The sequence below is a fragment of the Pelophylax lessonae genome, assembly GCF_965119305.1.
Source record: "Pelophylax lessonae genome assembly, chromosome: 6".
Classification (NCBI taxonomy): Eukaryota; Metazoa; Chordata; class Amphibia; order Anura; family Ranidae; genus Pelophylax; species Pelophylax lessonae.
The window spans coordinates 295,046,610-295,069,865 of record NC_138773.1 but is presented as its reverse complement, the minus strand read 5'-3'; the positions used below and the strand labels follow the sequence as shown (position 1 = coordinate 295,069,865).

The 23,256-nt window shown below is 41.4% G+C and overlaps 1 protein-coding gene across 2 annotated transcripts in view; it reads right to left on the bottom strand.

Moving 5' to 3' along the window:
* The window catches only part of THSD7B (thrombospondin type 1 domain containing 7B), a 925,167-nt gene that overhangs the window by 73,515 nt on the left and 828,396 nt on the right, over window positions 1-23,256 (bottom strand). For both annotated transcript variants that reach the window (XM_082260936.1, XM_082260935.1), the window contains exon 22: window positions 17,226-17,371. In XM_082260936.1, the coding sequence (XP_082117062.1) occupies window positions 17,226-17,371 (146 nt within the window). The remainder of the gene's footprint in view (window positions 1-17,225; window positions 17,372-23,256) is intronic.

Here is a 23,256-nt window from a genome sequence, read left to right as displayed (position 1 = left end):
GCACCCTGTGGTAGGAGGGTGGCTGGCACAGGGGCTGTGGGTAGCTGGCTGGTACAGGGCCTATGGGCAGCTGGCTGGTACAGTGCCTGTGGCTGGCAGGTACAGGGCCTGTGGGTGGGTGGCTGGCTGGTACAGAGCCTGTGGCTGGCTGGCTGGCTCGCTGGTACAGTGCCTGTGGCTGGCTGGCTGGTACAGGGCCTGTGGATGTGGGTGGCTGGCTCACTGGTACAGTGCCTGTGGCTGGCTGGCTGGCTGGTACAGAGCCTGTGGGTGGCTGGCTTGTTGGTGCAGTGCCTGTGGCTGGCTGGCTGGTACAGGGCCTGTGGCTGGCTGGTATAGAGCCTGTGGGTGGCTGGCTGGCTCGCTGGTACAGTGCCTGTGGCTGGCTGGCTGGTACAGAGCCTGTGGGTGGCTGGCTTGCTGGTGCAGTGCCTGTGGCTCGCTGGTACAGGGCCTGTGGATGTGGGTGGCTGTCTGGCACCGGGCTGCTGTGGGTGGGTGTATGGCTGTGATACACTCCTGTGAGACTAGTCCCGACTCCAGACAAGTCTGTCCAAGGCAAGGGAGGTGGCCTAAGAAGACAGAATGACGTCACAAAAATAGCGGCAATATCGACCAGTTCCGGGGGCCGATACCGAAATATCGGGGAAAGTGCATATCGGCCCCCTGATATATCGGCCTTGCCAATAATCGGTCTATCCCTACTATGTTATATCTGTCTAGAGTTCAGCTTTACTACAATTACTCTCCAGCCTTCTGGATTCCTTTAGCTGGAAGTAAACAGGGGGCATTGTCATTTCAGCTGTTATTTTCAAGACAGAGAGGCACAACAACATTTCCTTCCAACGTTAAGAGACTTTCGTAGCCTGTGAAACATTATAGAAGCCGGCTAAGTGATAAAGACTTTATACAGTGTGACCTCTTGCTCTCCATAACAGGAGTTAAAAAGCAATAAAAATGATGGAGGGCTTGGTTAATGGAGACTAGTGGCAGAGAGAGCACACAGTTTACTCCTCGCTACCTGCACCGCACTCATAATTGCAGCACCTTTATATAGAGCGTTCACTTTCCTCCTCCTGACTGAGTACAAGCTCATTATCCTCTTTCGGCTGCCAGAAAGATCGATAAACATGTATATATTTTTATAAGCTCCAAATTCAAAGCAATATTTTTTTTCCAAAAAAATAAATAAAAAAAATCTACGTCCAGGATTCCTTAGCTAAAATATTTTCTGCGAACCTGCGTTAGTGGACTCCTGACCGCCATCTCGGTGGTGCAGTTCAGAACATCTTCCCGCAATAAATATGCATGTCATGCTTTATTTCCAAAAGACCAGCCCTGATTGAGCCCTACTTCCAATTCACTGCAAAATAGGATTTTATCTGGGAATCCTCAAATATTTTTTTAATTACCATACACACATAATGCATACACTGTAAAAATGAATTATATATTATATATTTCATCTGTCTATCTCCCACTCATAAAAAAAAAAAAAAATTATATATACACACACATAAATAGATATAGATATATATACATACACACGCGCACACACTTTAACCACTTAAGCCCCGGAAGATTTTACCCCCTTCCTGACCAGGGCCTATTTTGCGATTCGGCACTGCGTGACTTTAACGGACAATTGCGCAGTCGTGCGACGCTGTACCTAAACGAATTTGACGTCCTTTTTTTCCCACAAATAGAGCTTTCTTTTGGTGGTATTTGATCACCTGTGCAATTTTTTGATCATGCGCTATAAACAAAAAAAGAGCGTCAATTTTGCAAAAATAATATTTTTCACATTTTTTTATATGAAATTCCCCCAAAAAAATGTAAAAATCAAAATTTTTTAACATTTTAGGCCAATTTGTTTTATTCTACATATTTTTGGTAAAAAAAAAAAAAAAAAATCGCAAAAAGCGTATTTTGATTGGTTTGCGCAAAAGTTATTGCATTTACTAACTAAGGGAAAGATTTTTGTCATTTTTGTTGTTTTTTTTAAACGAGTAATGGCGGCGATCTGCGATTTTTTTTGCGGGACTGCGACATTGGGGCGGACAGATAGGACCCTTGACTGACATTTTTGGGGTTACCAGTGACATTACTACAGTAATCAGTGCTATACATATTCACTGTTACTGTAAAATGACACTGGCAGTGAAGGGGTTAACTTTTTTTGAGAGGGAGGGGTTATGTGTGTCCTTAGGGGCGTGATTCTAACTGTGATTGGCTGTGGCTTGATGTGTAGGAACAGTGATCAACAGTCCTACATAGTAGAACCGTATGATCACTATTCATACACAGGGGAGAATGACAGGCGGCTTGTTTACATCAGCCGCCTGCCTTTCTCCCGCTCTAACAGACGATCGCAAGTGCACACGCACGGGGGGGTTCGTGACCGCGCGGGAGCGTGCCTCCGGCGGCGCGCACTTGCTCCCCAGAGCCTCACAGGCTAGTGACGTACCCATACGTCACTTTGCCTGTGAGGGGCTGACCGCCGCAGTATATGTACTTGCAGCGGTCGGCAAGCGGTTAAAAAAAATGATTTGGATTTCTTAGTTAAATACCAAACATTATATTACACACATTGCAAAATCTGGTGCAGCTCTGCATAAAAACCAATCAGCTTTTTGTCAAAGCTTAATTGAACAAGCTGATGTTACAAGCTGATTCGCTACAATGCACAGTTGCACCAGATTTATTTTAAATATATAGAATCCACAGGGTTCTATTTATAAAAAATACATAAATAAATGGCTGTGCAAATATCTCAAGCATTCCATGCTAATGCCATGTTTTGCCTAAAACATTTCTTTTTTTAAGATCATCGGTGGCTATAAAGCTGCATTTTTCTGATTAAGGTATTTCAGGAAAACACTGCCTTATGGCCACTAGAAAGAGCTGGTGATCAAAAGAAATAAACATTTTAGGAAAAATACAGGATTATAGGTGATGGCTGAGAGAATGCTGGAGAGATTCACACAAGCTTTTTTTTTTTTTTTCTTTTTTTTAATAGACCCCTAGCCAAAACTGTTTTTTATTTGTTTTGGATTAGAAGTTTACTTTTTGCTACCTGTATCCTGCTGGGGAGATTTCCTTTCACTTCTGGCCCTGAAGATGTAACAGGAAGTGAAAGGAAATCTCTCTAAGCCCACATTCACACTGGTCTGGTTTGACATGTCAAATCGCATGTCAAATTAGAGCCAATTGCACTGTCCAAAATAGTGCTGCGACGACTTTGCAGTGCTGCACAGATTCCCAAAAGTAGTTTCTGGACTACTTTTGGCGACTTTGGGGGGGATTTCCATAGACATCTGTGCAGGAAGCTGCACAGATGTCCGTGAAACCGCCCTGAAGTCGGACTGAAATGCAGGCTTGAACTTGCAAACGGCCTCAGTGTGAACCTGGGCTAAAGAGAACAGAATCCCCATCTTAGAGAATTGTCACAGGATCAGGTGTCCCTATTGGACAATGCACAAACCTTGGATTTCCCCTTCCTTTAGGCCCCTTTCACACTTGGAGTCCGTCAGAGGACTCAGTTTTTCTCAGCGGGAGGGGATTGATCCGCCGATCCCCCGCTGAGCAGGCGGATGGCAGCTGTGTCTCTGCGCTGTGTGCAGAGACACCGCTGTCAGGTCCCTGCTGTTCTCTATGGGGGAATCGGATGGGAACGGACCGCCTATCCATTCTCATCCGATCCCATCCGATCCTCTGGACGGATGGAAAATAGGGTTTCCATCCATCCAGATTTGACGGACCGGATCGGATGTCAGTGGACATGTCTCCGCTGACATCCGATGCCCCATAGAGATGCATGGGGCATCTGTTCTGATCCGCCTGAAAAACTGACAGGCTGATCGGAACGGTTCGCAAGTGTGAAAGCGACCTTAGTGTCCTAGTGACAGTGGTCACTGTCTAAATAGAAGGATGAATCTTTTTAGCTGGGACACAGACAGCAATAACAACAATTTGAAAGATGGTCTAACCCTTCAATGAACAAAAACTATACAGCTCTATCTTTCTGCTGTTCCAATACAGCTCTGTTGTGAAAGACTGGGGGAGATCAGACTACACACACAGCTGAATAAATCACAGAATAAAAAAAATCTTCCCTCCAACAAAAACAGGAACTTCTTCAGTCATGTTAAACAGGCTGGCCACAAGCATGCAGGCAGGGCTTCTTTTTTTTTTTTTTTTTATTTAATATTATAAAGCCTAGAAATGCTTTATTTTAATCTTTTTTTTAATGACTTTTTTTTTTTAGAAATTGGAATTAAAATTTTATTTAAAAATTAAAAAAAAAATAAAATATAGCAAAAAGCCGTTCTATGTTCCCTTGAATGTTTTCCATCCTAGGAAGAACAGTGTGGGGCCTCACCATGAAATGTGCTGCGTTTGCTTTCGATGGTTAGGTGCAGATTTGTGAAGCTATTTCCTGTAGAATTCATAATACTTTATGTTCATTTTCTTATCACTATGGAATAGCTCGTTTTCTTCCTCCTACTTTTATTGGCTTTTATTGGACTAACATTTCACATGTCACAAGGTAGTGTTAGGATAGAATTGGACTATTACTTTGTCTTATACGCCTTCACCACTATTATGACTATCATTATTATTGATGATCTTCCTCTTGCTTTACATGTTCAGTCTCACACCATCTGTAATATATTGTATGCCTAATTGTTGGGTTGTTACCTAGAACTTCTCTTTACGGCCCAACTCCAGGCTTGCAACTATAATTTGGATGTGTAGCCCCTCCCCCTTTCCTGCTGCATACAAAAAAAAAAAACCTGCTTGTTTCGTATAGAGGTTGCAATTAAAGTAAATACTTAGGGTCCTTTCACACGGGCTTTCTGCCCGGCGGACTCTGTTCTGCTCAGCGGGGGATTGATCCACCAATCCCCGCTGAGCACGCGGATGACAGGTCCGTCTCTGGTCTCTGTCCTGAGATGGACCTGTCAGATCCCCGCTCTCCTCTATGGGAGATCGGATGAAAACTGACCACCTGTCCATTTTCATCCAATCCTCCAGACGGATGGAAAGTAGGGTTTCCATCAGTCTGGATTTCACGGACAAGATTTAATCAGATAGCAGCGGACATGTCACCGCTGACATCTGCTGCCCCATGGGGGTGCATGGAGCATCTGATCAGGTCCCCCTGAAAAAAGGACAGGCTGATCGGATCGGAAAGCCTGTGTGAAAGGGCCCTTACCCTGCACCTTAATCCTGCTGCAGCTGGTGCTCTGGTCTTCTCTTCTCCTGGCTGGAACGTGAGCAGGCCCTCAATGTGTTCACTAACCATGCAGGACTCCTGGTCCTACATTTTATGTGATATAATCATCAAGGGGCAGGTGCATTAGTGGTGAAGAGGAGCATCTTTGGGGGAGCAGTCATCCAGTGTTGACAGACAAAGACAAAAACAGAGGCGCCTCTAAGTGTAGACTATAAACACATTTATTATTAAAAAATATGCACTAATAATAAATGTGTTTATAGTCTACACTTAAAAGCGCCTCTGTTTTTGTCTTTGTTTGTAGCCCTGTGGAACCCCTGGCTTTGGTTTCTTGAAGGCTGCCCTAATAGTTGGACTCCTTTTTTCCCTTCCATCCTCACTCAAGTGACTGCATCTGATCCATATGGACTCTAGCTTATGGTATGACTAATGCGCCTGTATATATGTTTTATGACCCAGTGTTGACAGAGCCTAGGGTACTGTAGAGTGAGAAGTAAGGAGCTGCACACCATTAAGCTCCCCCTAGACCAGGAGTCTCTAATCTTTCTAAACAAAGGGCCATTTTTCTGTCCTTCAGACTTTAGGGGGGCTGAAATGAAGTCAGTGAGAGTAGAAAATGCCCGGTGTTAGTGGCAATAATCAATGTCCCTTCATTGGTATTAGTAGGGGGAATAGTGCCCCTTTGATGGCGTCAGTGGGGGAATAGTGCCCCTTTGATGGTGTCAGTGGGGGAATAGGGCCCCGTCATTGGTGTCAGTGGGAGGAAGAATATATGCACACTCCTACATTATCACTTTTCTTAATATTGTTACTGTAAGCGCAGGTTAAGTTTATTTGTTAATGGGAGGAAGAATGCCTTGTATCAGTGGAAGAAATAGTACCCTAAGGGCCTGATAATGGCAAGCAAGGGGGCCACAGTTTGGAGACCACTGCCTGAGACCAAACAGGTAGTTTATACAATGTATGTGGATTTCCACTTTAATTTGTCTGACATTGCTTAGAAGCACAAACATGGCAAAGTGCCTGCATATGCCATTTATTGTGTCTGTATCTCCGTGTGTGTGGCCTGGTATTCCCTGAGCCCAGCTACATCTAGAAATCATGCCATGACTTCATTATGACTTTGAAGCTCCAGATGTGGAGACAAAGATGAAGAAAATTAACTTCCACGTCCCACTAATCTGTATCTCTGTCTCCTCATCCACATCTCCTTGTTTGCTGGTTCCGTTAGTGTGTTTTTCTTGATGTCCACATTGTATGTATGTGTATGTATGGATGTCTGTATGTATATATGATTTTTATATAAATGATATACAGTATATTATGTAATTTTTATATATACTGTATATTATATTATTTTTTTCCCATTGTATACTGCAATGCATGTGCTTTGGAGCTGCGGTATCATAATGCATGTGTGAACCCAACCTCAAACTGCTTTTAGTTGAGTTGGCCCTAGAATATGTAAGAGATTGTATTGGAGACATTAAAATGGGCCCCCGGGGCAGGGCTGGGAATACTGAACATGTGCTTTATCAAGCACTATGCAATTTGTCTGCATTATATAAACATGGAAAACACGCCACTCGTTTACTGCATTAATGAACAGCATTTAGCAATTGCCTGCGGAAATCACTATAAATGAACTGATTTCCTGGCATGCATTCCATGTATTTATAACAACATATTGATCTTCCTCGTTGATGGCTGAAAAATTCAGCTTCAAATAAGGGGGGAGGACACATGCATGTTTTCTGACATATTGCGCTAATTATCAACCAAATGATCAATCGGGGGCATGTTGTACGAATGTTTGCTTAAGCAACGCTGACCTTAAAGGCTGTCAAATGTGCCACGTCCCTTGTACTTTACATTCTACGCATGGTGGTGGACACCAATACAGGAAACCATCAACCAACAAAGATAAGGAAAAGACAATTTGGATGTCTCAAGATTGACTGATCCCCAACATAATCAATCCATTCATCTTGTGGATTGGACTGTCTCTGACGTGGATTGCCCTGAAGTTTAATTAGGAATTACTTGCTTAGGGCTCCGACACAGTGACTTCTGACCAGGAGGGCTCTAAGTTTATTGCTAGTGTTAACCAGTATTACCATTAATCCGGGTAATTAGCTAATGCAGGGTACTTACAGTATATGCCTATGCAAAATTAAAAAGAAAGAATGCAGTATGCTACATACTGATGTACTACACACACGTTTTGTCTCTTTAAAAACTTTGCAAGTATAGAATACCCCCTGGTGATCCTGCCAGAAATCCAGTGAGCTCTTAACTTCCTGTAGTAAGCTAGCAACTCTGTCTCTGCTGCCAACCTTGCCAGAGCTTTCCTCTGTTGAACTACAGCACATCTCCGACTTCTAGAGATGAGGAGAATATGAGGTGTTCTGTAGTCCAATAGGGGAGACCTCAGGCAGGACTGACAATGCTGTTTGGGATTTCAGTGCAGCAGAGGCACTGTGGTATTGCTTTTAGGGTACTGCACAGTTTCAATCCCCCATTTAGCTGCTGGATGTTCCCACCATGGAGGAAGGAGCTTTAGTGTAGGGCAGTCTTTCGCAACTTTTTTTTTTTTACGTAAACCCTTGAAATAATTGTACACCTTACATTGGTGGTCAGTGGGAATAATGCTCCTTATATTGGTGGTCAGTTGGAAGAATACACCTTACATTGGTGGTCAGTGAGAAGAATGCTCCTTACATTGGTGGTCAGTGGGAATAATGATCCTTATATAAGTGGTCAGTTGGAGGAATACACCTTACATTGGTGCACGATTGGCCCAATAACCTCTGAAGCAGCCGGCCTGTGCCAGGCGAACCTGGTTAGGGTAATGCCAGTCTTCCACCTCCTCACTGTGACCAATGAGTGACCCGTAAGGGACCGGAAATGCCTGAACACTGAAACTTTAACCGTTGGCTTGCAATAGAGACTGTTGCAGACAATAGGGTCTGATAAGTATACCTGTACATACATACTGTGGATGTTGGGGTACTGACAATGGTTTGGCTACAGGAACTCCATGGATTTCCTACACTACATAATTGAAGTCACTGAGCAGAGTGTTTTCTTGAAGTTTTCATCACATGTTGGCTCAATAGACCTTTTGCAGTGCGAGGGAGGCTTTCAAAGTGTTTACAGATATATCCTGGCATTCTTATGCAGGCATGAACCTTTGCTGATCAAGTCAATCTGTATTCATAACTTTACAAAGCTTTGAGTAATCAGCCTCCTCTGGACCCCTGCTGACGAAGTCAAACGAAAGACGCAACGTGTATAGGGGCGGAGAATGTCATCGGATGCCATTACGCTGCTAGTTACAAGACTGCCCGATATAGTCCGCACGGCTGATTTTGCCAACCTGTGTGAGTTTATTTCTTTTATCGCTATTAATAAAAACAGATACAGAGAGCATTAGATTGTTTTGTCTCTTTCATATTTCCCCGGGTATTTATCCTATTTACACTGTGACTGGGAGAACAATCTCATCTGGAATATTCATTGCTGATTGTCTATTGGAATTCACCCGTGTAAGGGAACTGCTATTTCTGACCCATTGGTAAAGCAAGGGTCGGAATTTGAGGTGAGCAGCCATCCATTAGTTTGTGGAAGGAGAGCACGGGCACTGGATTGATTGTTACAGCAGGGGCACTTTCGAGGATCACATTGTATTTGCAATATTTGCACAGTTTTTTTGCACTTTACTGGGACTTTTTTTGCAATATTTTATCTCATTGGTCTTTTAATCAATTGACATCTAATTTTTAGATGTCTCACCATTTGTTGCAATTTAGCTATTTTCAATTTAATTGATCGATTGATGTTACTATTTCAGATATATCTTATCACTTGCTGTATTTTATTTATTTAATATTTACCTAATATTAGTGGCGCAGCACGTTTTTGTTATAATATTGGTTTTGTGTATGTAATGAGAAACATACTTGGTGATAGCAGCCGCTTTTTCATATTTTATTTATCATACACATTAATATTGATTGGAGTGTTTTTATCACTGAAATACATTTTTGGTTGCACTGATTATATTTATTATTATCCTCTGGACCACTGCACCCCCTGTGTGCTCTTTTGGGGAGGGGGGGTTTAACTAGTAGACCACAGGCAAGGACTTTGATGCTCTTTATCCACCAATAACAACACTCTGACTTTCTTTTTCATATATAACGGAACTATGGCCTCTATAGCGCTGTTCTAGCTTCCATATATAGACTACCCTACAGGATCCTATGTATGATCCCTTCAAGGATCATTGAGTCACTGCATCCCCACCTATTTGTATAAAACCTTTGGTGTCATGGGATAATATGTTGATGCATTATGGTCACTGCTGGCTATATATACTATATGTGAGTGAGGAGATGTACGTGGTTTTAAAGTATGAGTGTTGCTGTGTGGTGTGGTACCATTTTTTTATGAGTTTGGATATTATTCACATATTTAATATCTATAAAATATTTTTCTAGTTAGCACAGTGAGTTGAAGTATTATTCTATTTTTGAATACTTACTATTTGGTGGTTGAGTACAATCAGGGATTTTATTCTCAGTAATTGAAGAATACACCTTATATTGGTGCTAAGTTGGATAATGCCACCCTTACAGCTGCTTTTTCCGGCGTCAGAACATGAGCCAATGTGCATTGCTGTGAAGCTACTTGGACTACCCTACTTCCTGATTTATGTTTGGCGAGCCATTACACTACAGGGAAAGCTGCAGCCTCAATATTCTTTATTTTAAGGACCATGCTGAGCTGAGTCCCCTGGGAACTTGCAATGGGTGACAAAGGGCTTCGCAATATACTTGTTGATGAAAGTAGTAAGGGTTGCTCCTTTTTATACGTGGATAACCTCACCGTGGGCATGGCTGCTTCTACTATGCCTCTGATGCTGATGTAATTTGGCAACGGGCGGGAGCATCCTTGACATGATCAGATCCGACAGAACACAACCCCTGAAGAAGCCCTTCTTGGGCTTTGCTCTGTGGAAAATTTATAGTTCTATCAACACTTCATGGGCCAAATTGGGAAAATCATACATTTTGGGCAATATTTTAAGTGTCGGGATTCATTATTTTGGGTTCTGTGTAGTTTCATTCTTTGTGAAATATTTATTAAAAATAAAATTGATTGGTTTTAAGTTGGTTGCAATGTTTTTCTGAGAGACCACCCACCTTTCAAGTCCTTTATTTGGATTACTTCAGGTTCACCCGATAAGAAATTATTGCTGTGGAGATGCACTGCGTAGGTTTTCTTACATACACTTTGACATTTTTATGAATACAGAACCTCATAATCTATATGCAGACTGTAAAAATCCTCTTCATTATTAGTCCTATCAGGTAGCAGTATGATATCGGAAGATGTCAATAGTCTGGTTTTAATTTACATATGGATAGGAACAGAACAGCTGAAAGGAAATCACAAGGATTTTATCATATCTATTTAAAGTACAAATACACAAGCTGGCTATGGCTGAGATTTGATCTGATGTTGATGTGACAATCTTACTCACAAGTCATCTGACACATCAAGTCATTTTTCTCCACTTTTATTGCAGGTTCAATCAGTCCCATCCCCCTTTTATTTGGTTCATATATTCGTAAGAGCTGCATTCACACCAGAGAGTAGTGTCTTTGCGCATTTTTCTGGTGTTTATTCGCACGTTTTTGGCGTGTTTGTATGTTTTTATGCAGCGTTTTTGAGTTTTGGCGTTTTTTATTAGCCAATAGAGAAAACTATCATCTGTTGCATCATTTGTTGCTAGGTATTTCAGCTTTTTTAGCTTTCCCCTTAGCTTTTTTTTTTTTTTTTAATTATGATTCTTTTATTATTATTATTATTATTTCGTTAGGGTAAGGGATTAGAGTTAAGGTTAAATTAGGAGTTAGGGTGTTAAGGTGTCTTGGTTGGAGGCTAAATCGACAAAAAGGCTTCCTTGCGGCTCTGGTCTGAGCACCCCTGAATGTGGTGACAAAGGTACATGGCTGAAAGAAGCATGGGTGCCAGTAGCTTGATAGCAGGTGACTGCCGCAGTCAAGGTGAGCCGGGGTCATACACAGTAAAACAACAGGGTAGTTAGGGGGTGCCTACCTGTCAGTGCACATTGGATATTAGCCCGAGCTTGTCTGTGTGCTGGTACATGTGCATGAGCATTAGCTGTATGGGAATGAGTAATAGCTGTCATTAGCTGCAGAGGAATTTGCATTAGCTGTATGAGAATTGGTATTAGCTAAACTAGCTTCCTGACATAAGGTTATTTATTTATTTTTTTGTTAAGGTGTTAATACTACTACTACAAATAATAATACATTAATAAATAAATGTATAATATACACATTAAAAAAAAATCAAATAAATAAATACATTTATTAAATTAATACTAATAGTAAAAAAAAAATTAAAAATTATACATAATTCATAAATAATTAACCCCTAGCCTAAATCCCTAACCCTTAAAAAAAATGAAATAAAATAATAACTACCTAAACACCCTAACCCTAAGAGCCCATTCACACTAGCATGACTTGTGAGGCGACTTGTGTTGCCCCAGGTTGCTTGACATAACAAAAGCAATGTTAATCAATCAGTGCCGTCTTAATTGGCACTACTGAAGTCGCTCCGACTTCAGAAAAGGGTCCTGTACTACTTTGAGGCGACCTGTGATCCGACTTGTCCCATATACTTCAATGGGAGTCGCCTCCTTATCTTAATTGAAGCGACTTGTTATCAGACTTTCCAGGAAGAAGAAAGAGATTAGCCAGGCATTCCCCACAGACAAAGTCGCCTGTCTCTTCAAAGTAGTGCACAAGTCTCTTCCAAGTCTCTAAATAAGTCTCTTCAAAGTCACGGGGCGACTTTCTGGTCGCGGTAGTGTGAACCGGCTCTAACACAAAATAAATAAATAATAATATATATACATTATTATATATATTTATAATAAACACCAAAACCCGAACAAAAAAAAAAAAAAAAAAAAAAAATATATATATATATATATATATATATATATATATATATATATATATATATATATATATATATATATATATATATATATATATATAATATAATATATACATTTTTTTAACTTTAGGGGTTAATCATCATTTATTTATGTATTACTACATATTAATAATTTATTGTATTTTTTATGATGATTTTCAGTTATTTGTGTATTTTGTATTTAGTTTACATTTATTTATTCATATTTTATTGCTATTTTATTTTTTACATTTTTTCATTTGAGCAGAAATTCAAAATGCGCACAAAAATGCGCCAATAGCAAGTTTCCATTTATTTCTATAAGAATAAAATGCACCAAAAACGCGCAAATCTGGCCAATTTGAGCAACAAAAAAAAGCTCCGGAACTTGTTTAAGCTTGAGGCAATTTGGAATGGAGATGTGAACTATCTCCATAGAGAATAATTGATTTTTTTCTCCTATTGCAATTTTGAGCTTCAAGCAGAAAATCGTTCAGATGTGAATGGGGCCTAAGGGTATGGATATTCCCGGACAAGAACCCCCGAGTCTGGCACAGCCTCACAGACATAGTCCTACGTAAGTCACGAGGAAGCAAAGTAACTGACCAGATATAAAAAATATGATTCCATTGCTGCTGTTTCCTAGGACTGTCTATAGCCATGGTGGCCAACCTGGCGCCCACGGGCTGTACAGGGCCCATTGGTACTTACTGTGTGGCTCTTAGATCCCAGCAACTTTTTTGTTTAGGTGCTTACTCCACTGGACAACTATTCATTAGACTGGCTTTGGACCGTTTGGTTTGTTTCTCTTTTCACACTTTCCTACCCTCTCCTGGTTGCTAATGCCCTTTCTTCTTATATATTTTATTTCCTGTTTTGTATAACGGATATTGTTGAGAGAAATATCATAAAATGCACTTGTTTATTTTAAGGGAGTTGTATGGAGCACAAATCTGGAAATATTGATTGGGACTGGAATGGCAATGATCTCTAGCAGTCCCTTGTAACATATTCCCAATCTCTGTCTCCTGTAGCTTGCCAACTCAAAGAATACAAATGGGTTCCAGACTACAAATTTGAAAGTCCAAAATGCCTTTAACTGTTCCTAATAGCGTCAAATATAAAAACAGCCAACGTGTTTTGAGGCAACAGAAGTCTCTCTTCATCAAGGCTTTGGAAAATAGAATAAGAACTTGAATGGACTCAACTTGGGTACAACAAATAGGATTGCTGCCAGTGGCTATAGCTGCTAGCAACAATCATTGTTTGCTATCGGCCCGGAAAGGCTCCCTGCCCCCATAGCACCGGCAAAACACAATAGCGCCCATCAGCAATGACTGTGTTAGGTCTCTTTTACACGGCCGCTCCGATTTCTTTTTCCGCTGCGGCATTTTTTTTTGACGGACACGGATGACACTTGTGTCATCCGCTCCGTATGTCCGCATATCATCCCATCCGTTTGCGGATGATATACGGACATATTGTATGTCTATGGGGATTGCGGATGTCAGCGGATGACACCGCTGACATCCGATTTTGCATCAGTTCCGTTTTTTAACAGAAGAAAAATAGGGTTCTGTTCCGTTTTAGAAGAAAAATAGGGTTCTGTTCCGTTCCAAAAAACGGAACAGAGCTGAAAGGACGAAAATCGGATGTCAGCAGATGGTCATCCGCTGACATCCGCAATCCCATTGACATGCATTATGTCCGTATATCACCCGCAAACGGATGGGGTGATATACGGACATACGGAGCGGCCGTGTGAAAGAGCCCTTAATGGGGGAAGAAAGCAATTTGCTTTCCTTACACAAGTGGTGGAAGGAAAGAAGATTGAATCATCTATGGCCTGCTTAAGTCTGATCTGGTGCAAAACCTCCTTTCCAATGGGAATTATAGCAAATGTGACAATGTAATCAGCAGCAGTTTCTGTAGCATGCCTTCTGTTTCCAACTACTCCTTTAGAGTGCCTGAATGTAGTGTAGTCTCAGCCTCTGAGAATGTTCTAAAGCCTTGGGCTTTGGTGATGCTAAAGACTGCACTTGAGACCATCTTTATTGAGTAAGTTGACTGATAATAGCAGAGGTGGGGGACTCGAGTCACATGACTTGACTTAAGTCACCAGTTTGAGGACTTGAGACTTGCTTGACTAAAATTAATAAAAGACTCGACTTGACTTTGACTTGGTATTCATGACTTGAGACTTGACTTTGACTTGAGACATATGACTCGAAATGACTTTACTTTTTTAATTATTAAATATTAGCATTTCCTTAAGATGTGTTAAAGCAAAATTAATGTGCCTGTTATGTTTCTGACACCACAGTCACTTAAAGCGGAGTTCCGGCCTCAAAAAACATTTTTAGATAAAAATACCCCCGGGACAGTCAGGGCTAGTGCATTTCAGCAATGATAGCCTCTGAACTGTCCCCTGTTTCACTTACCTTTTAGAAGAAATACTTACTTTGAAAATGTCTTGTCCAGCGCTGCCATCTCAGGTGTGGGCAGCTGAAGCCAGAGCGTCCTCTTCTGCCCCAGAATGCCCTGCTCGTCACTTCCGGTGCAGGCGCGTCATCCCTGCACAGCTTCTGGGCATGCCCAGAAGCTGTTTAGCAGGGAATGATGCGCCTGCACCTGAAGTGACGAGCAGGGCCGTTGCAAGCGCATTGACTCCTGGGAGCGATGACGTTCAGCTCCCAGGAGTCAATGCAAGCAGGAAGTGACGGCGCGGGCCGTGGCCGCAGAGGGAGGAAGTGGAAGGAAGGTAAGTATATTTTCTTCAAAAACAAGGTAAGTAAAGAAAAAAAAAATCGTCATTATCCATTTCTTTTTCAGGTTACCTAGAGCAAGCGGATGCCAAATTTTCGTTTTGAGGCTGGAACTCCGCTTTAAAACACCTCAGTGTGTTCTGATTTTTAGGACACTGGCTGTTTAACAATGGAAATACTTAACATGTTTTTAGTGACTGTGATGTTGAAACATGACCGGATGAAGGATTTTGAGCTGTTTGGGCATTCAAAGTGTTTCTTTAACCTCCCTGGCGGTATGATTCTTTTGGATTTTAGGTGCTGAAAGCGGTACCATTATTTTGCATGTAATTCTTGTGAATGAGCAGTCCAAAGCAACTGTATACATTTATTATATATATATATATATATATATATATATATTATATATATATACATATATATATATATATACATATATATGTATATATATATATATATATATATATATATATATACATATATATGTATATATGTGTATATATATATATATATATATATATATATATATATGTGTGTGTATGTATATATATATATATATATATATACTGTATATATATGTATATATATATATATATATACATATATTTCATAAAAAGTACAGTAACACTGCAGGAAAGGGCACTGGGGGGCAATGTAATGTGATTTTATTTTATTTTGAACGGTATCAGTGTGTTTGGTGCATTTTACATTTGAATTTGCCGCCGGTTCCACCCCCCGGAAGCCGGGGCTCGCAGACGATCGGGAGGAAGCTCCGCCGCCACACACCGCCCGCAGTCTTCGCTGGATCCCGGAGAAAAGGTAAGTAAAACCTCCTCCAGCATCCAGCGATCTTCTTAGCGCTACCCCGAGTGTGACTCGGGGTTACCGCTTTTGGCACTAAAATCTTACCCCGAGTCACACTCGGGAATACCGCTAGGAAGGTTAATATGCCAAGAAAAAAGCACTAAGCAGTTTTGTTAATGTTGAAAATAAAACAAAACCTTTCCTGAACACTGACTTTTAACTGATTTAAAGGTGAAAATTGGGGTAGATCAGTATTTTGACTTGATTTGGGACTTGACCAAAATGAATGACTTGACTTGACTTGACTTGCTTGACTTCTAGCAGTGACTCGACTTGACTTGCTTGCTTTTCGCCACAGTAACTTGGGACTTGCTTGAGACTTGAAGGGTAAGACTTGAGACTTGCTTGTGACTAATGCCCCATACACACGTGCAGATTATCTGCAGACTTTTGTCTGCAGACTTACCTTTTCTATGTAGTGCAAGGGCCTGCTGGATTGCATACAAATTGAAAGTGTTTAGGTTTGACCTCATATTATATGGTTTTGGTAAGTCTGCAGACAAAAGTCTGCAGATAATCTGCACGTGTGTATGGGGCATTACTCCCATGTCTGGATAACAGTCTACAGCAGGGGTAGGCAGCCTGTGCACTCCATCTGTGGTGAAACTAAAAATCCAGAGCCTTAAAATGCTTCATGGACTTGTAGTTTCACAACAGCTGGAGTTCTGAAGTTGCCTACCCATGGTCTACAGGCGCTGAACCCATGTGTCCTCCTCACACTTCCATGATTGGAAAGGGAACGCTTGTGCAAGGTGACCATTTTCTGTTAGTATAATGCCTAATGCTGTTGACTTAGACTACCTCCCAGTTATGCCTCTCCTTCTCCCAGTTTGAGTGCTGCTGTACAGAAGATGACATAAGACTGTTATCAAGATAGATTCAGGTACCTTTCCAGCAGTATGTGAAAATCCATGTAATCAGTTATTGCATCCCTATTGCTGTTTTTTCCATCTGAAATTTGGCTTTTAACCAAAACAAACGTTAGGAGCTCTGCAAACACTTTTGGTGGTAATATTGCACAAACCTATACATATATATAGATTTATTTATCAGAATTAAATATAGAACAATTTAAAAAAAAGCAGCACCAGGCATTGTTGATTGCACTGTGTGATATCCAGATAGCCAGTGGAGGGAACATTCACAAATATGCAATATGAGGTACCATCAAGAAAATACGAAACAGTAAGCTGTTGTTAATATGACCTCTGGACAAATACTTTAGCAAAAACTTAAAATATCTACTTCCTATAAGCAAACTAAAAAATTGCTTCTTCTTGGTAAGATACCAGCAGACATCTGTGGGAAGTGTTTGATTCACAAAGCAGAATTGTACATACCTCTACTTTACACGTTGACCACTCTCCAAACCTCCAGACATAGCAGGGGGAAACTGGGCATCCCTTGTGCTGGGTGAGATGAGCCGGACATGGTCTCCCATCTCCTTCTGCCTGCATTATGATGTGTCGGGAACGTGTCTGATGTCCTACAAGACAAAAAAAAAAATTGCTTTGATTATTCCTTCCCATGTGAATGGTGACTAGGTCTGAAATGTGAGTGAGTGCCAACAAATCCCAGGAGCCAGGAGGCCAAAACACAGAAATCCAAAAAGTTATTGGATCTACAATATCCAATCCATTTCCCTGGCTTGTTAAAATGCTATCTGGCTTTTAAATTCAATTGACTGGCACATAAGTGTTGCGATATGGGGGTGTTTAGCTCTCCTGGTAGATGCATTTGTATAGTCCACTTAAGTCAACACTTCATTTTAAGGGCGTGGTAGCCCATTTTTAATAAAAGAAAGAAAGTCATTACAATAGCAGGTTTCCCATGGGGGGTTGTTCTTCAGCAAAGACAAACAATGAAAAATACTGAGCCACCTGGCTCTTAGGCTCACTCAGCCTCAATTGCAGTACAATCACTACACAAGCCCACTCTAAAGCCTCGTACACACGCAACGATTGTTGGCCGTGAATTTTCGGCCAACGTCCGATATGCCGATTGTCGGCTTGCTAGTATGATTCTTCCGACAACCGACTGCGACTTTTCGGCCGAAAAAAATCTGGTGTATCGCATACTAGCTCATTATGAAATACTTACCTCAGAACGAGCCCCCGCCGTGCCGCTCACTCACCTGTATGACGAGCGACATGTTCAGTCGCCTGTCTTCCGGGATTGCGGCATCCGGCCATCTGATTGGCCGGAGCCGCGGTGACGTCACTCCCGCGCACGCGCGCGGGAGCCGAAGGTCACGGCACGGGGCTCTGAAGAAACGGCACCAGCGGCCGTTCCTTCAGAGCGCATGCGCCGGCTCTGAAGAAACGGCACCAGGGGCTGTTCCTTCAGAGCGCATGCGCCAGTGACGTCACTGGCTGCATGTAAGGTAAATATCTCCTAAACGGTGCAGGTTTAGGAGATATTTACACTACCTATAGGTAAGCCTTATCATAGGCTTACCTATAGGTAAAAGTGTCAGAGGAGGGTTTACTTCCTCTTTAGGGTTCCATTCACGCTTTTGTAACAATGCTCATTATAACTGAAATGTGCAGGTTTACTAATGCATTATCATAGTTAATCTTTATTGCAAGAAGTTATTTTTTACTGCCACAAGATGGAGCTTTATAAACTTGAATTAATCATCAGTTAAGAGGATTGCATTTTGGGAGTTGTGGTTCCAGCCAGAAAGAACTCCAATGTTAAACCAACCCAAAAGGCCTTCAAAGACCAGCCTGCTGTTGTATGGGAGGGGGGTTATAAATATTAGAAAACCCAGGAAGCCAGAGGGGAGTGTGGAAAAGTAGAGGCAGTGCCTGTCAGTTCTGGAGAACTGGTGAAGCTGCTGCCATCTGCCAAGACAAGAGCCAGGCGCTCTCACACCTCTGAGACTCGCAGATTCCTCTGGCCCCTGGACTCTCATCTAGGTGCCTCAGCTCTAGTCTCCTAGACTCTTGCAGTCTCCCAGACTCTCTCACCTGGCCCAACTCTCAATCCAATAGCCTGGGACCTCTCCCACATGGAGTGTTATCTCAAGTGAATTGCCTTGGTCTCCAGACAGAAACACGCCTCCCTCCTGGCGGCAACAACTGCAACTCCAACTGCAGCAACTCTCATCAAGCTTATATCGCCCTGCACACCTGGGCACTCCACAGGCTGCCGGCAATTAACAAAGCCTGGACACCAGACTGAAGGTTCTGTCCCACATAATACTCTTTGGATCCTTCAAGCTCCAGGCCTCGATCCACAACTACCAACCCCAGAGAAAACATAGAACACTGCTTTCTCCATTCACAATCAACCTGTCATAGCTTCCCAAACTGCAGCTTTGAGAATCCAGTGTAATTTTTATGTCCATTAACATAGTGGCATGGGCAAGTGCATGCGCGGTGCAGTGTACACCCTCAGCCCATTTTCTGCAACAGTAAGATGCCAAGAATGGTGCTGGGGCAATGTAATTCCTGCTTGTATGCTTATAAGTTATATCATCAGTGTCCACCAAATGGCTGAAGGAAAATGATGGGAACCCGGGTGAAGACCGGGGGCAGAAGGAGTGATGAGGGACAGCTTGGACCTGTTAGCACTAGAGGAGGGCAAACAACCAGGTGAGTCTGCCATAATGTACAAGTAGGAATCTGCACATTATGGCAAGAGCAAGTAGAACCACAGTTTCTCCTTAACCTCTGCAATACCGGGAACTTTTGCCCCCTTCCTGCCCATGTCATTTTTCAGCTTTCAGAGCTGTCATATTTTTTTTTTTTCAATCAATAAATTTTTATTGGTTTCATCAAAAAAGACAATAACAACGAAGTTACATCAACTGGATGTAGAAAACAGGGGTAGAAATAGGGTAGTGGAGCTTAATTTCAAAGATTGTCATTAAAATATTACAATAGTAGATGGCAATAGTAAATATATAAGCAAGAGAGAACATATACATAGGAGAAAATATATATTTAATGGTGGAACTATGGTTCAAATTTCCAAATGGGAAGAGAAGGGAAGGGGTAGCTCCCGCCCACCTGGCCCAGAGCCCCAAGGGGAACAATGCCACCGAGTCCCCCCCCCCCCCCCCCCTGCACGGGCAGCATTGTAAGCTGTCATATTTTGAATGACAATTGCACAGTCATGCAACACTGTACCCATGTGAAATTTCTGTTATTTTTTTTTTCACACAAATAGAGCTTTCTTTTGATGCTATTATCACCACTGTGTTTTTTATTTTTTGCTAAATAAACCAAAAAAGGCCAAATGTTTTGAAAAAAAAAAAAAAAAACAAAAAGCGTTTTTCTGAGTTTTTGTTACAATTTTCCAAATAAATAATCTTTCTTCATAAATTAAGACCCGTTCTCACTGGGGCGCCTGACAAGTCGCCGTGGGTCGCCTGCCATAGAGCAGCACAGGACCCATTCTAATAGGAGCGACACAAGTCGCTCCAACTTAGAAAAAGGGTCCAAGCTTCTTTGGGGCGAACTGGAGCGACCTGCATTGACTTCAATGATATGAAGTCCGTGCCGGCCGCTCCGAGGTCGCACCGCGACTTCACAGGTCGCCCGGCAAAGTCGGGTCGCCCCAGTGTGAACGGGGTTTTAGGCCAAATTGTATTCTGCTACATTTTTTTGGTGAAAAAACCCATATCAGTGTATATTATTTAGTCTTTGTGAAAATTATAGTCCACAAACTATGATATATTTATTTGAAAACTGATCAATCCTGAAGTACTGACAGCCTATCTCAATTCTTGAGGCCAAAAAACACCAGGACAGTAGAAATACCCCCTCCCCCCCCAATGACCTTTTTGGAAGGTAAACAGTCTGAGGTATTTAGTAAGAGGGCATGGCATGCTTTTTTAAAAGTTTAAATATTTTGTCACTTTTTGGAAAATTAAGAAAAACATTTTGTTTTCAGTTTTTTTTTATTTTTTGAATACTGTCACCAGTGAAGTACAATACAGTGTCATCATTGAACTGGTGTGGCGGGGATCAGGGGCACTGACTGGCACAGTATGTAAAAAAAAAGTAATATTTAATAATTTTTTAAAATATTTTTTCTCTTCTTTTTTTTTTTTTTTTTTCTTTTACATTTTTTTTTTTTTACATACTGTGGCCAGAGCAATAGAGTGTTACCATAGTAACACTGAACCACTCTGGGGAGTTGATCATGAATTTTCTTTTCCTTTTTTATATGCTATACTTGCTTCTATAGCAGTGAATTTAACTGCTATAAGCAAATATTTTATCAATGTCAGTGTGTAGACACTGTCTATAGTTGTGATTAGCTGTGATTGGTCACATATAATCACATGGTACAAATGGGCTGTGATTGGCCCTGTCTGTACAATGTAATCACTATGACCAATCGCAGCTAGCAACACAATGGTATACAATAAATTGGCATGAAAAGGAATCTATTCAATGTTTAACAACTGTCATGTGATCTGCTGTGATTGGTCACAGCAGATCACATGACACTTGCAGCAGACCAGTATAGTGATCAGACATTATCCAGTCCAGTGGACGCAGCGGGTGACAGATTGTGCTGAAGCATTGCCCGGAACAGCCACGCGAGGTGCGTTCTCGGGAGGACGTCATATGACGTCCTCCCAGAAGAATAGTTCCCACCCGTCCATCATTTTACAATGATGTGGAAGCAGGTATGATGAGATCTATGTGAGGTCTGCTGGACACTAAATACTGTAAATCTTTATTACACTCGGCATATCCTATATACATATATTGTATATACATGTGTGTGTATGTACAGTGCCTTGCGAAAGTATTCGGCCCCCTTGAACTTTGCGACCTTTTGCCACATTTCAGGCTTCAAACATAAAGATATAAAACTGTAATTTTTTGTGAAGAATCAACAAGTGGGACACAATCATGAAGAGGAACGAAATTTATTGGATATTTCAAACTTTGTTAACAAATAAAAAACTGAAAAAATTGGGCAGCAAACTCTTTTCAGAAGTTCAGTTACGATCCCTGAATGATCCAATGTTGACCTAAATGACTAATGATGATAAATAGAATCCACCTGTGTGTAATCAAGTCTCCGTATAAATGCACCTGCACTGTGATAGTCTCAGAGGTCAGTTTAAAGCGCAGAGAGCATCATGAAGAACAAGGAACACACCAGGCAGGTCCGAGATACTGTTGTGGAGAAGTTTAAAGCCGGATTTGGATACAAAAAGATTTCCCAAGATTTAAACATCCCAAGGAGCGCTGTGCAAGCGATAATATTGAAATGGAAGGAGTATCAGACCACTGCAAATCTACGAAGACCTGGCCGTCCCTCTAAACTTTCAGCTCATACAAGGAGAAGACTGATCAGAGATTAGAATGGCCAAGTCAAAGTCCAGACCTGAATCAAATCGAGAATCTGTGGAAAGAACTGAAAACTGCTGTTCACAAACGCTCTCCATCCAACCTCACTGAGCTCGAGCTGTTTTGCAAGGAGGAAATTTCAGTCTCTCGATGTGCAAAACTGATGGAGACATACCCCAAGCGACTTACAGCTGTAATCGCAGCAAGGTCGCGCTACAAAGTATTAACTTAAGGGGGCTGAATAATTTTGCACGCCCAATTTTTCAGGTTTTTATTTGTTAAAAAAGTTTAAAATATCCAATAAATTTCGTTCCACTTCATAATTGTGTCCCACTTGTTGTTGAATCTTCACAAAAAATTACAATTTTATATCTTTATGTTTGAAGCCTGAAATGTGGAAAAAGGTCGAAAAGTTCAAGGGGGCCGAATACTTTCGCAATGCACTATATATATATATATATATATATAAATATATATATATATATATATATATATATATATATATATATATATATATAATGTTTAGAGGTTCTAAGTAATTTTCTAGCAAAAAATACTGATTTTAACTAAAAAAAAAAAATATTTTCCTCAAAATTCTGCAAATGATACCCCATAATGATGTAGCACCCTTCTAGGTAGGTGCTAGAGAGAGAGTATAGTTTTGAGTCCTGTTTGCTCACCAGTGGGATTGCAGGTAAATCTATATTGTTCTCTGCCTACCAGAGAGCAGGATCTGTTAGTGAGGTCTGCTCAATGTGCTCAGGTGCAACTCATTCTGTCTGCAGAGTGTTTCATACTGGTCCAATAGGGAGACATATTGGATAGTGGGAGGAAACCTGAAAATGTGATACAGCCCATGTGATTTGGCAGATCACTTGGGGCATGCTGGGGTACTGTATAAAAGCCAGGAGCACATGTGCTTGGGGTCTTTCGGCTGGTTAGCGGAATGCCGGAGGGAGGGGTCGGCTGCCTCCTCCTCTGTAGAGGTGCCATGCGGCCTCAGGTAGTCGACCTGAGGGCCTGGAGAGTGCTAGTGATGAATTGAACCGAA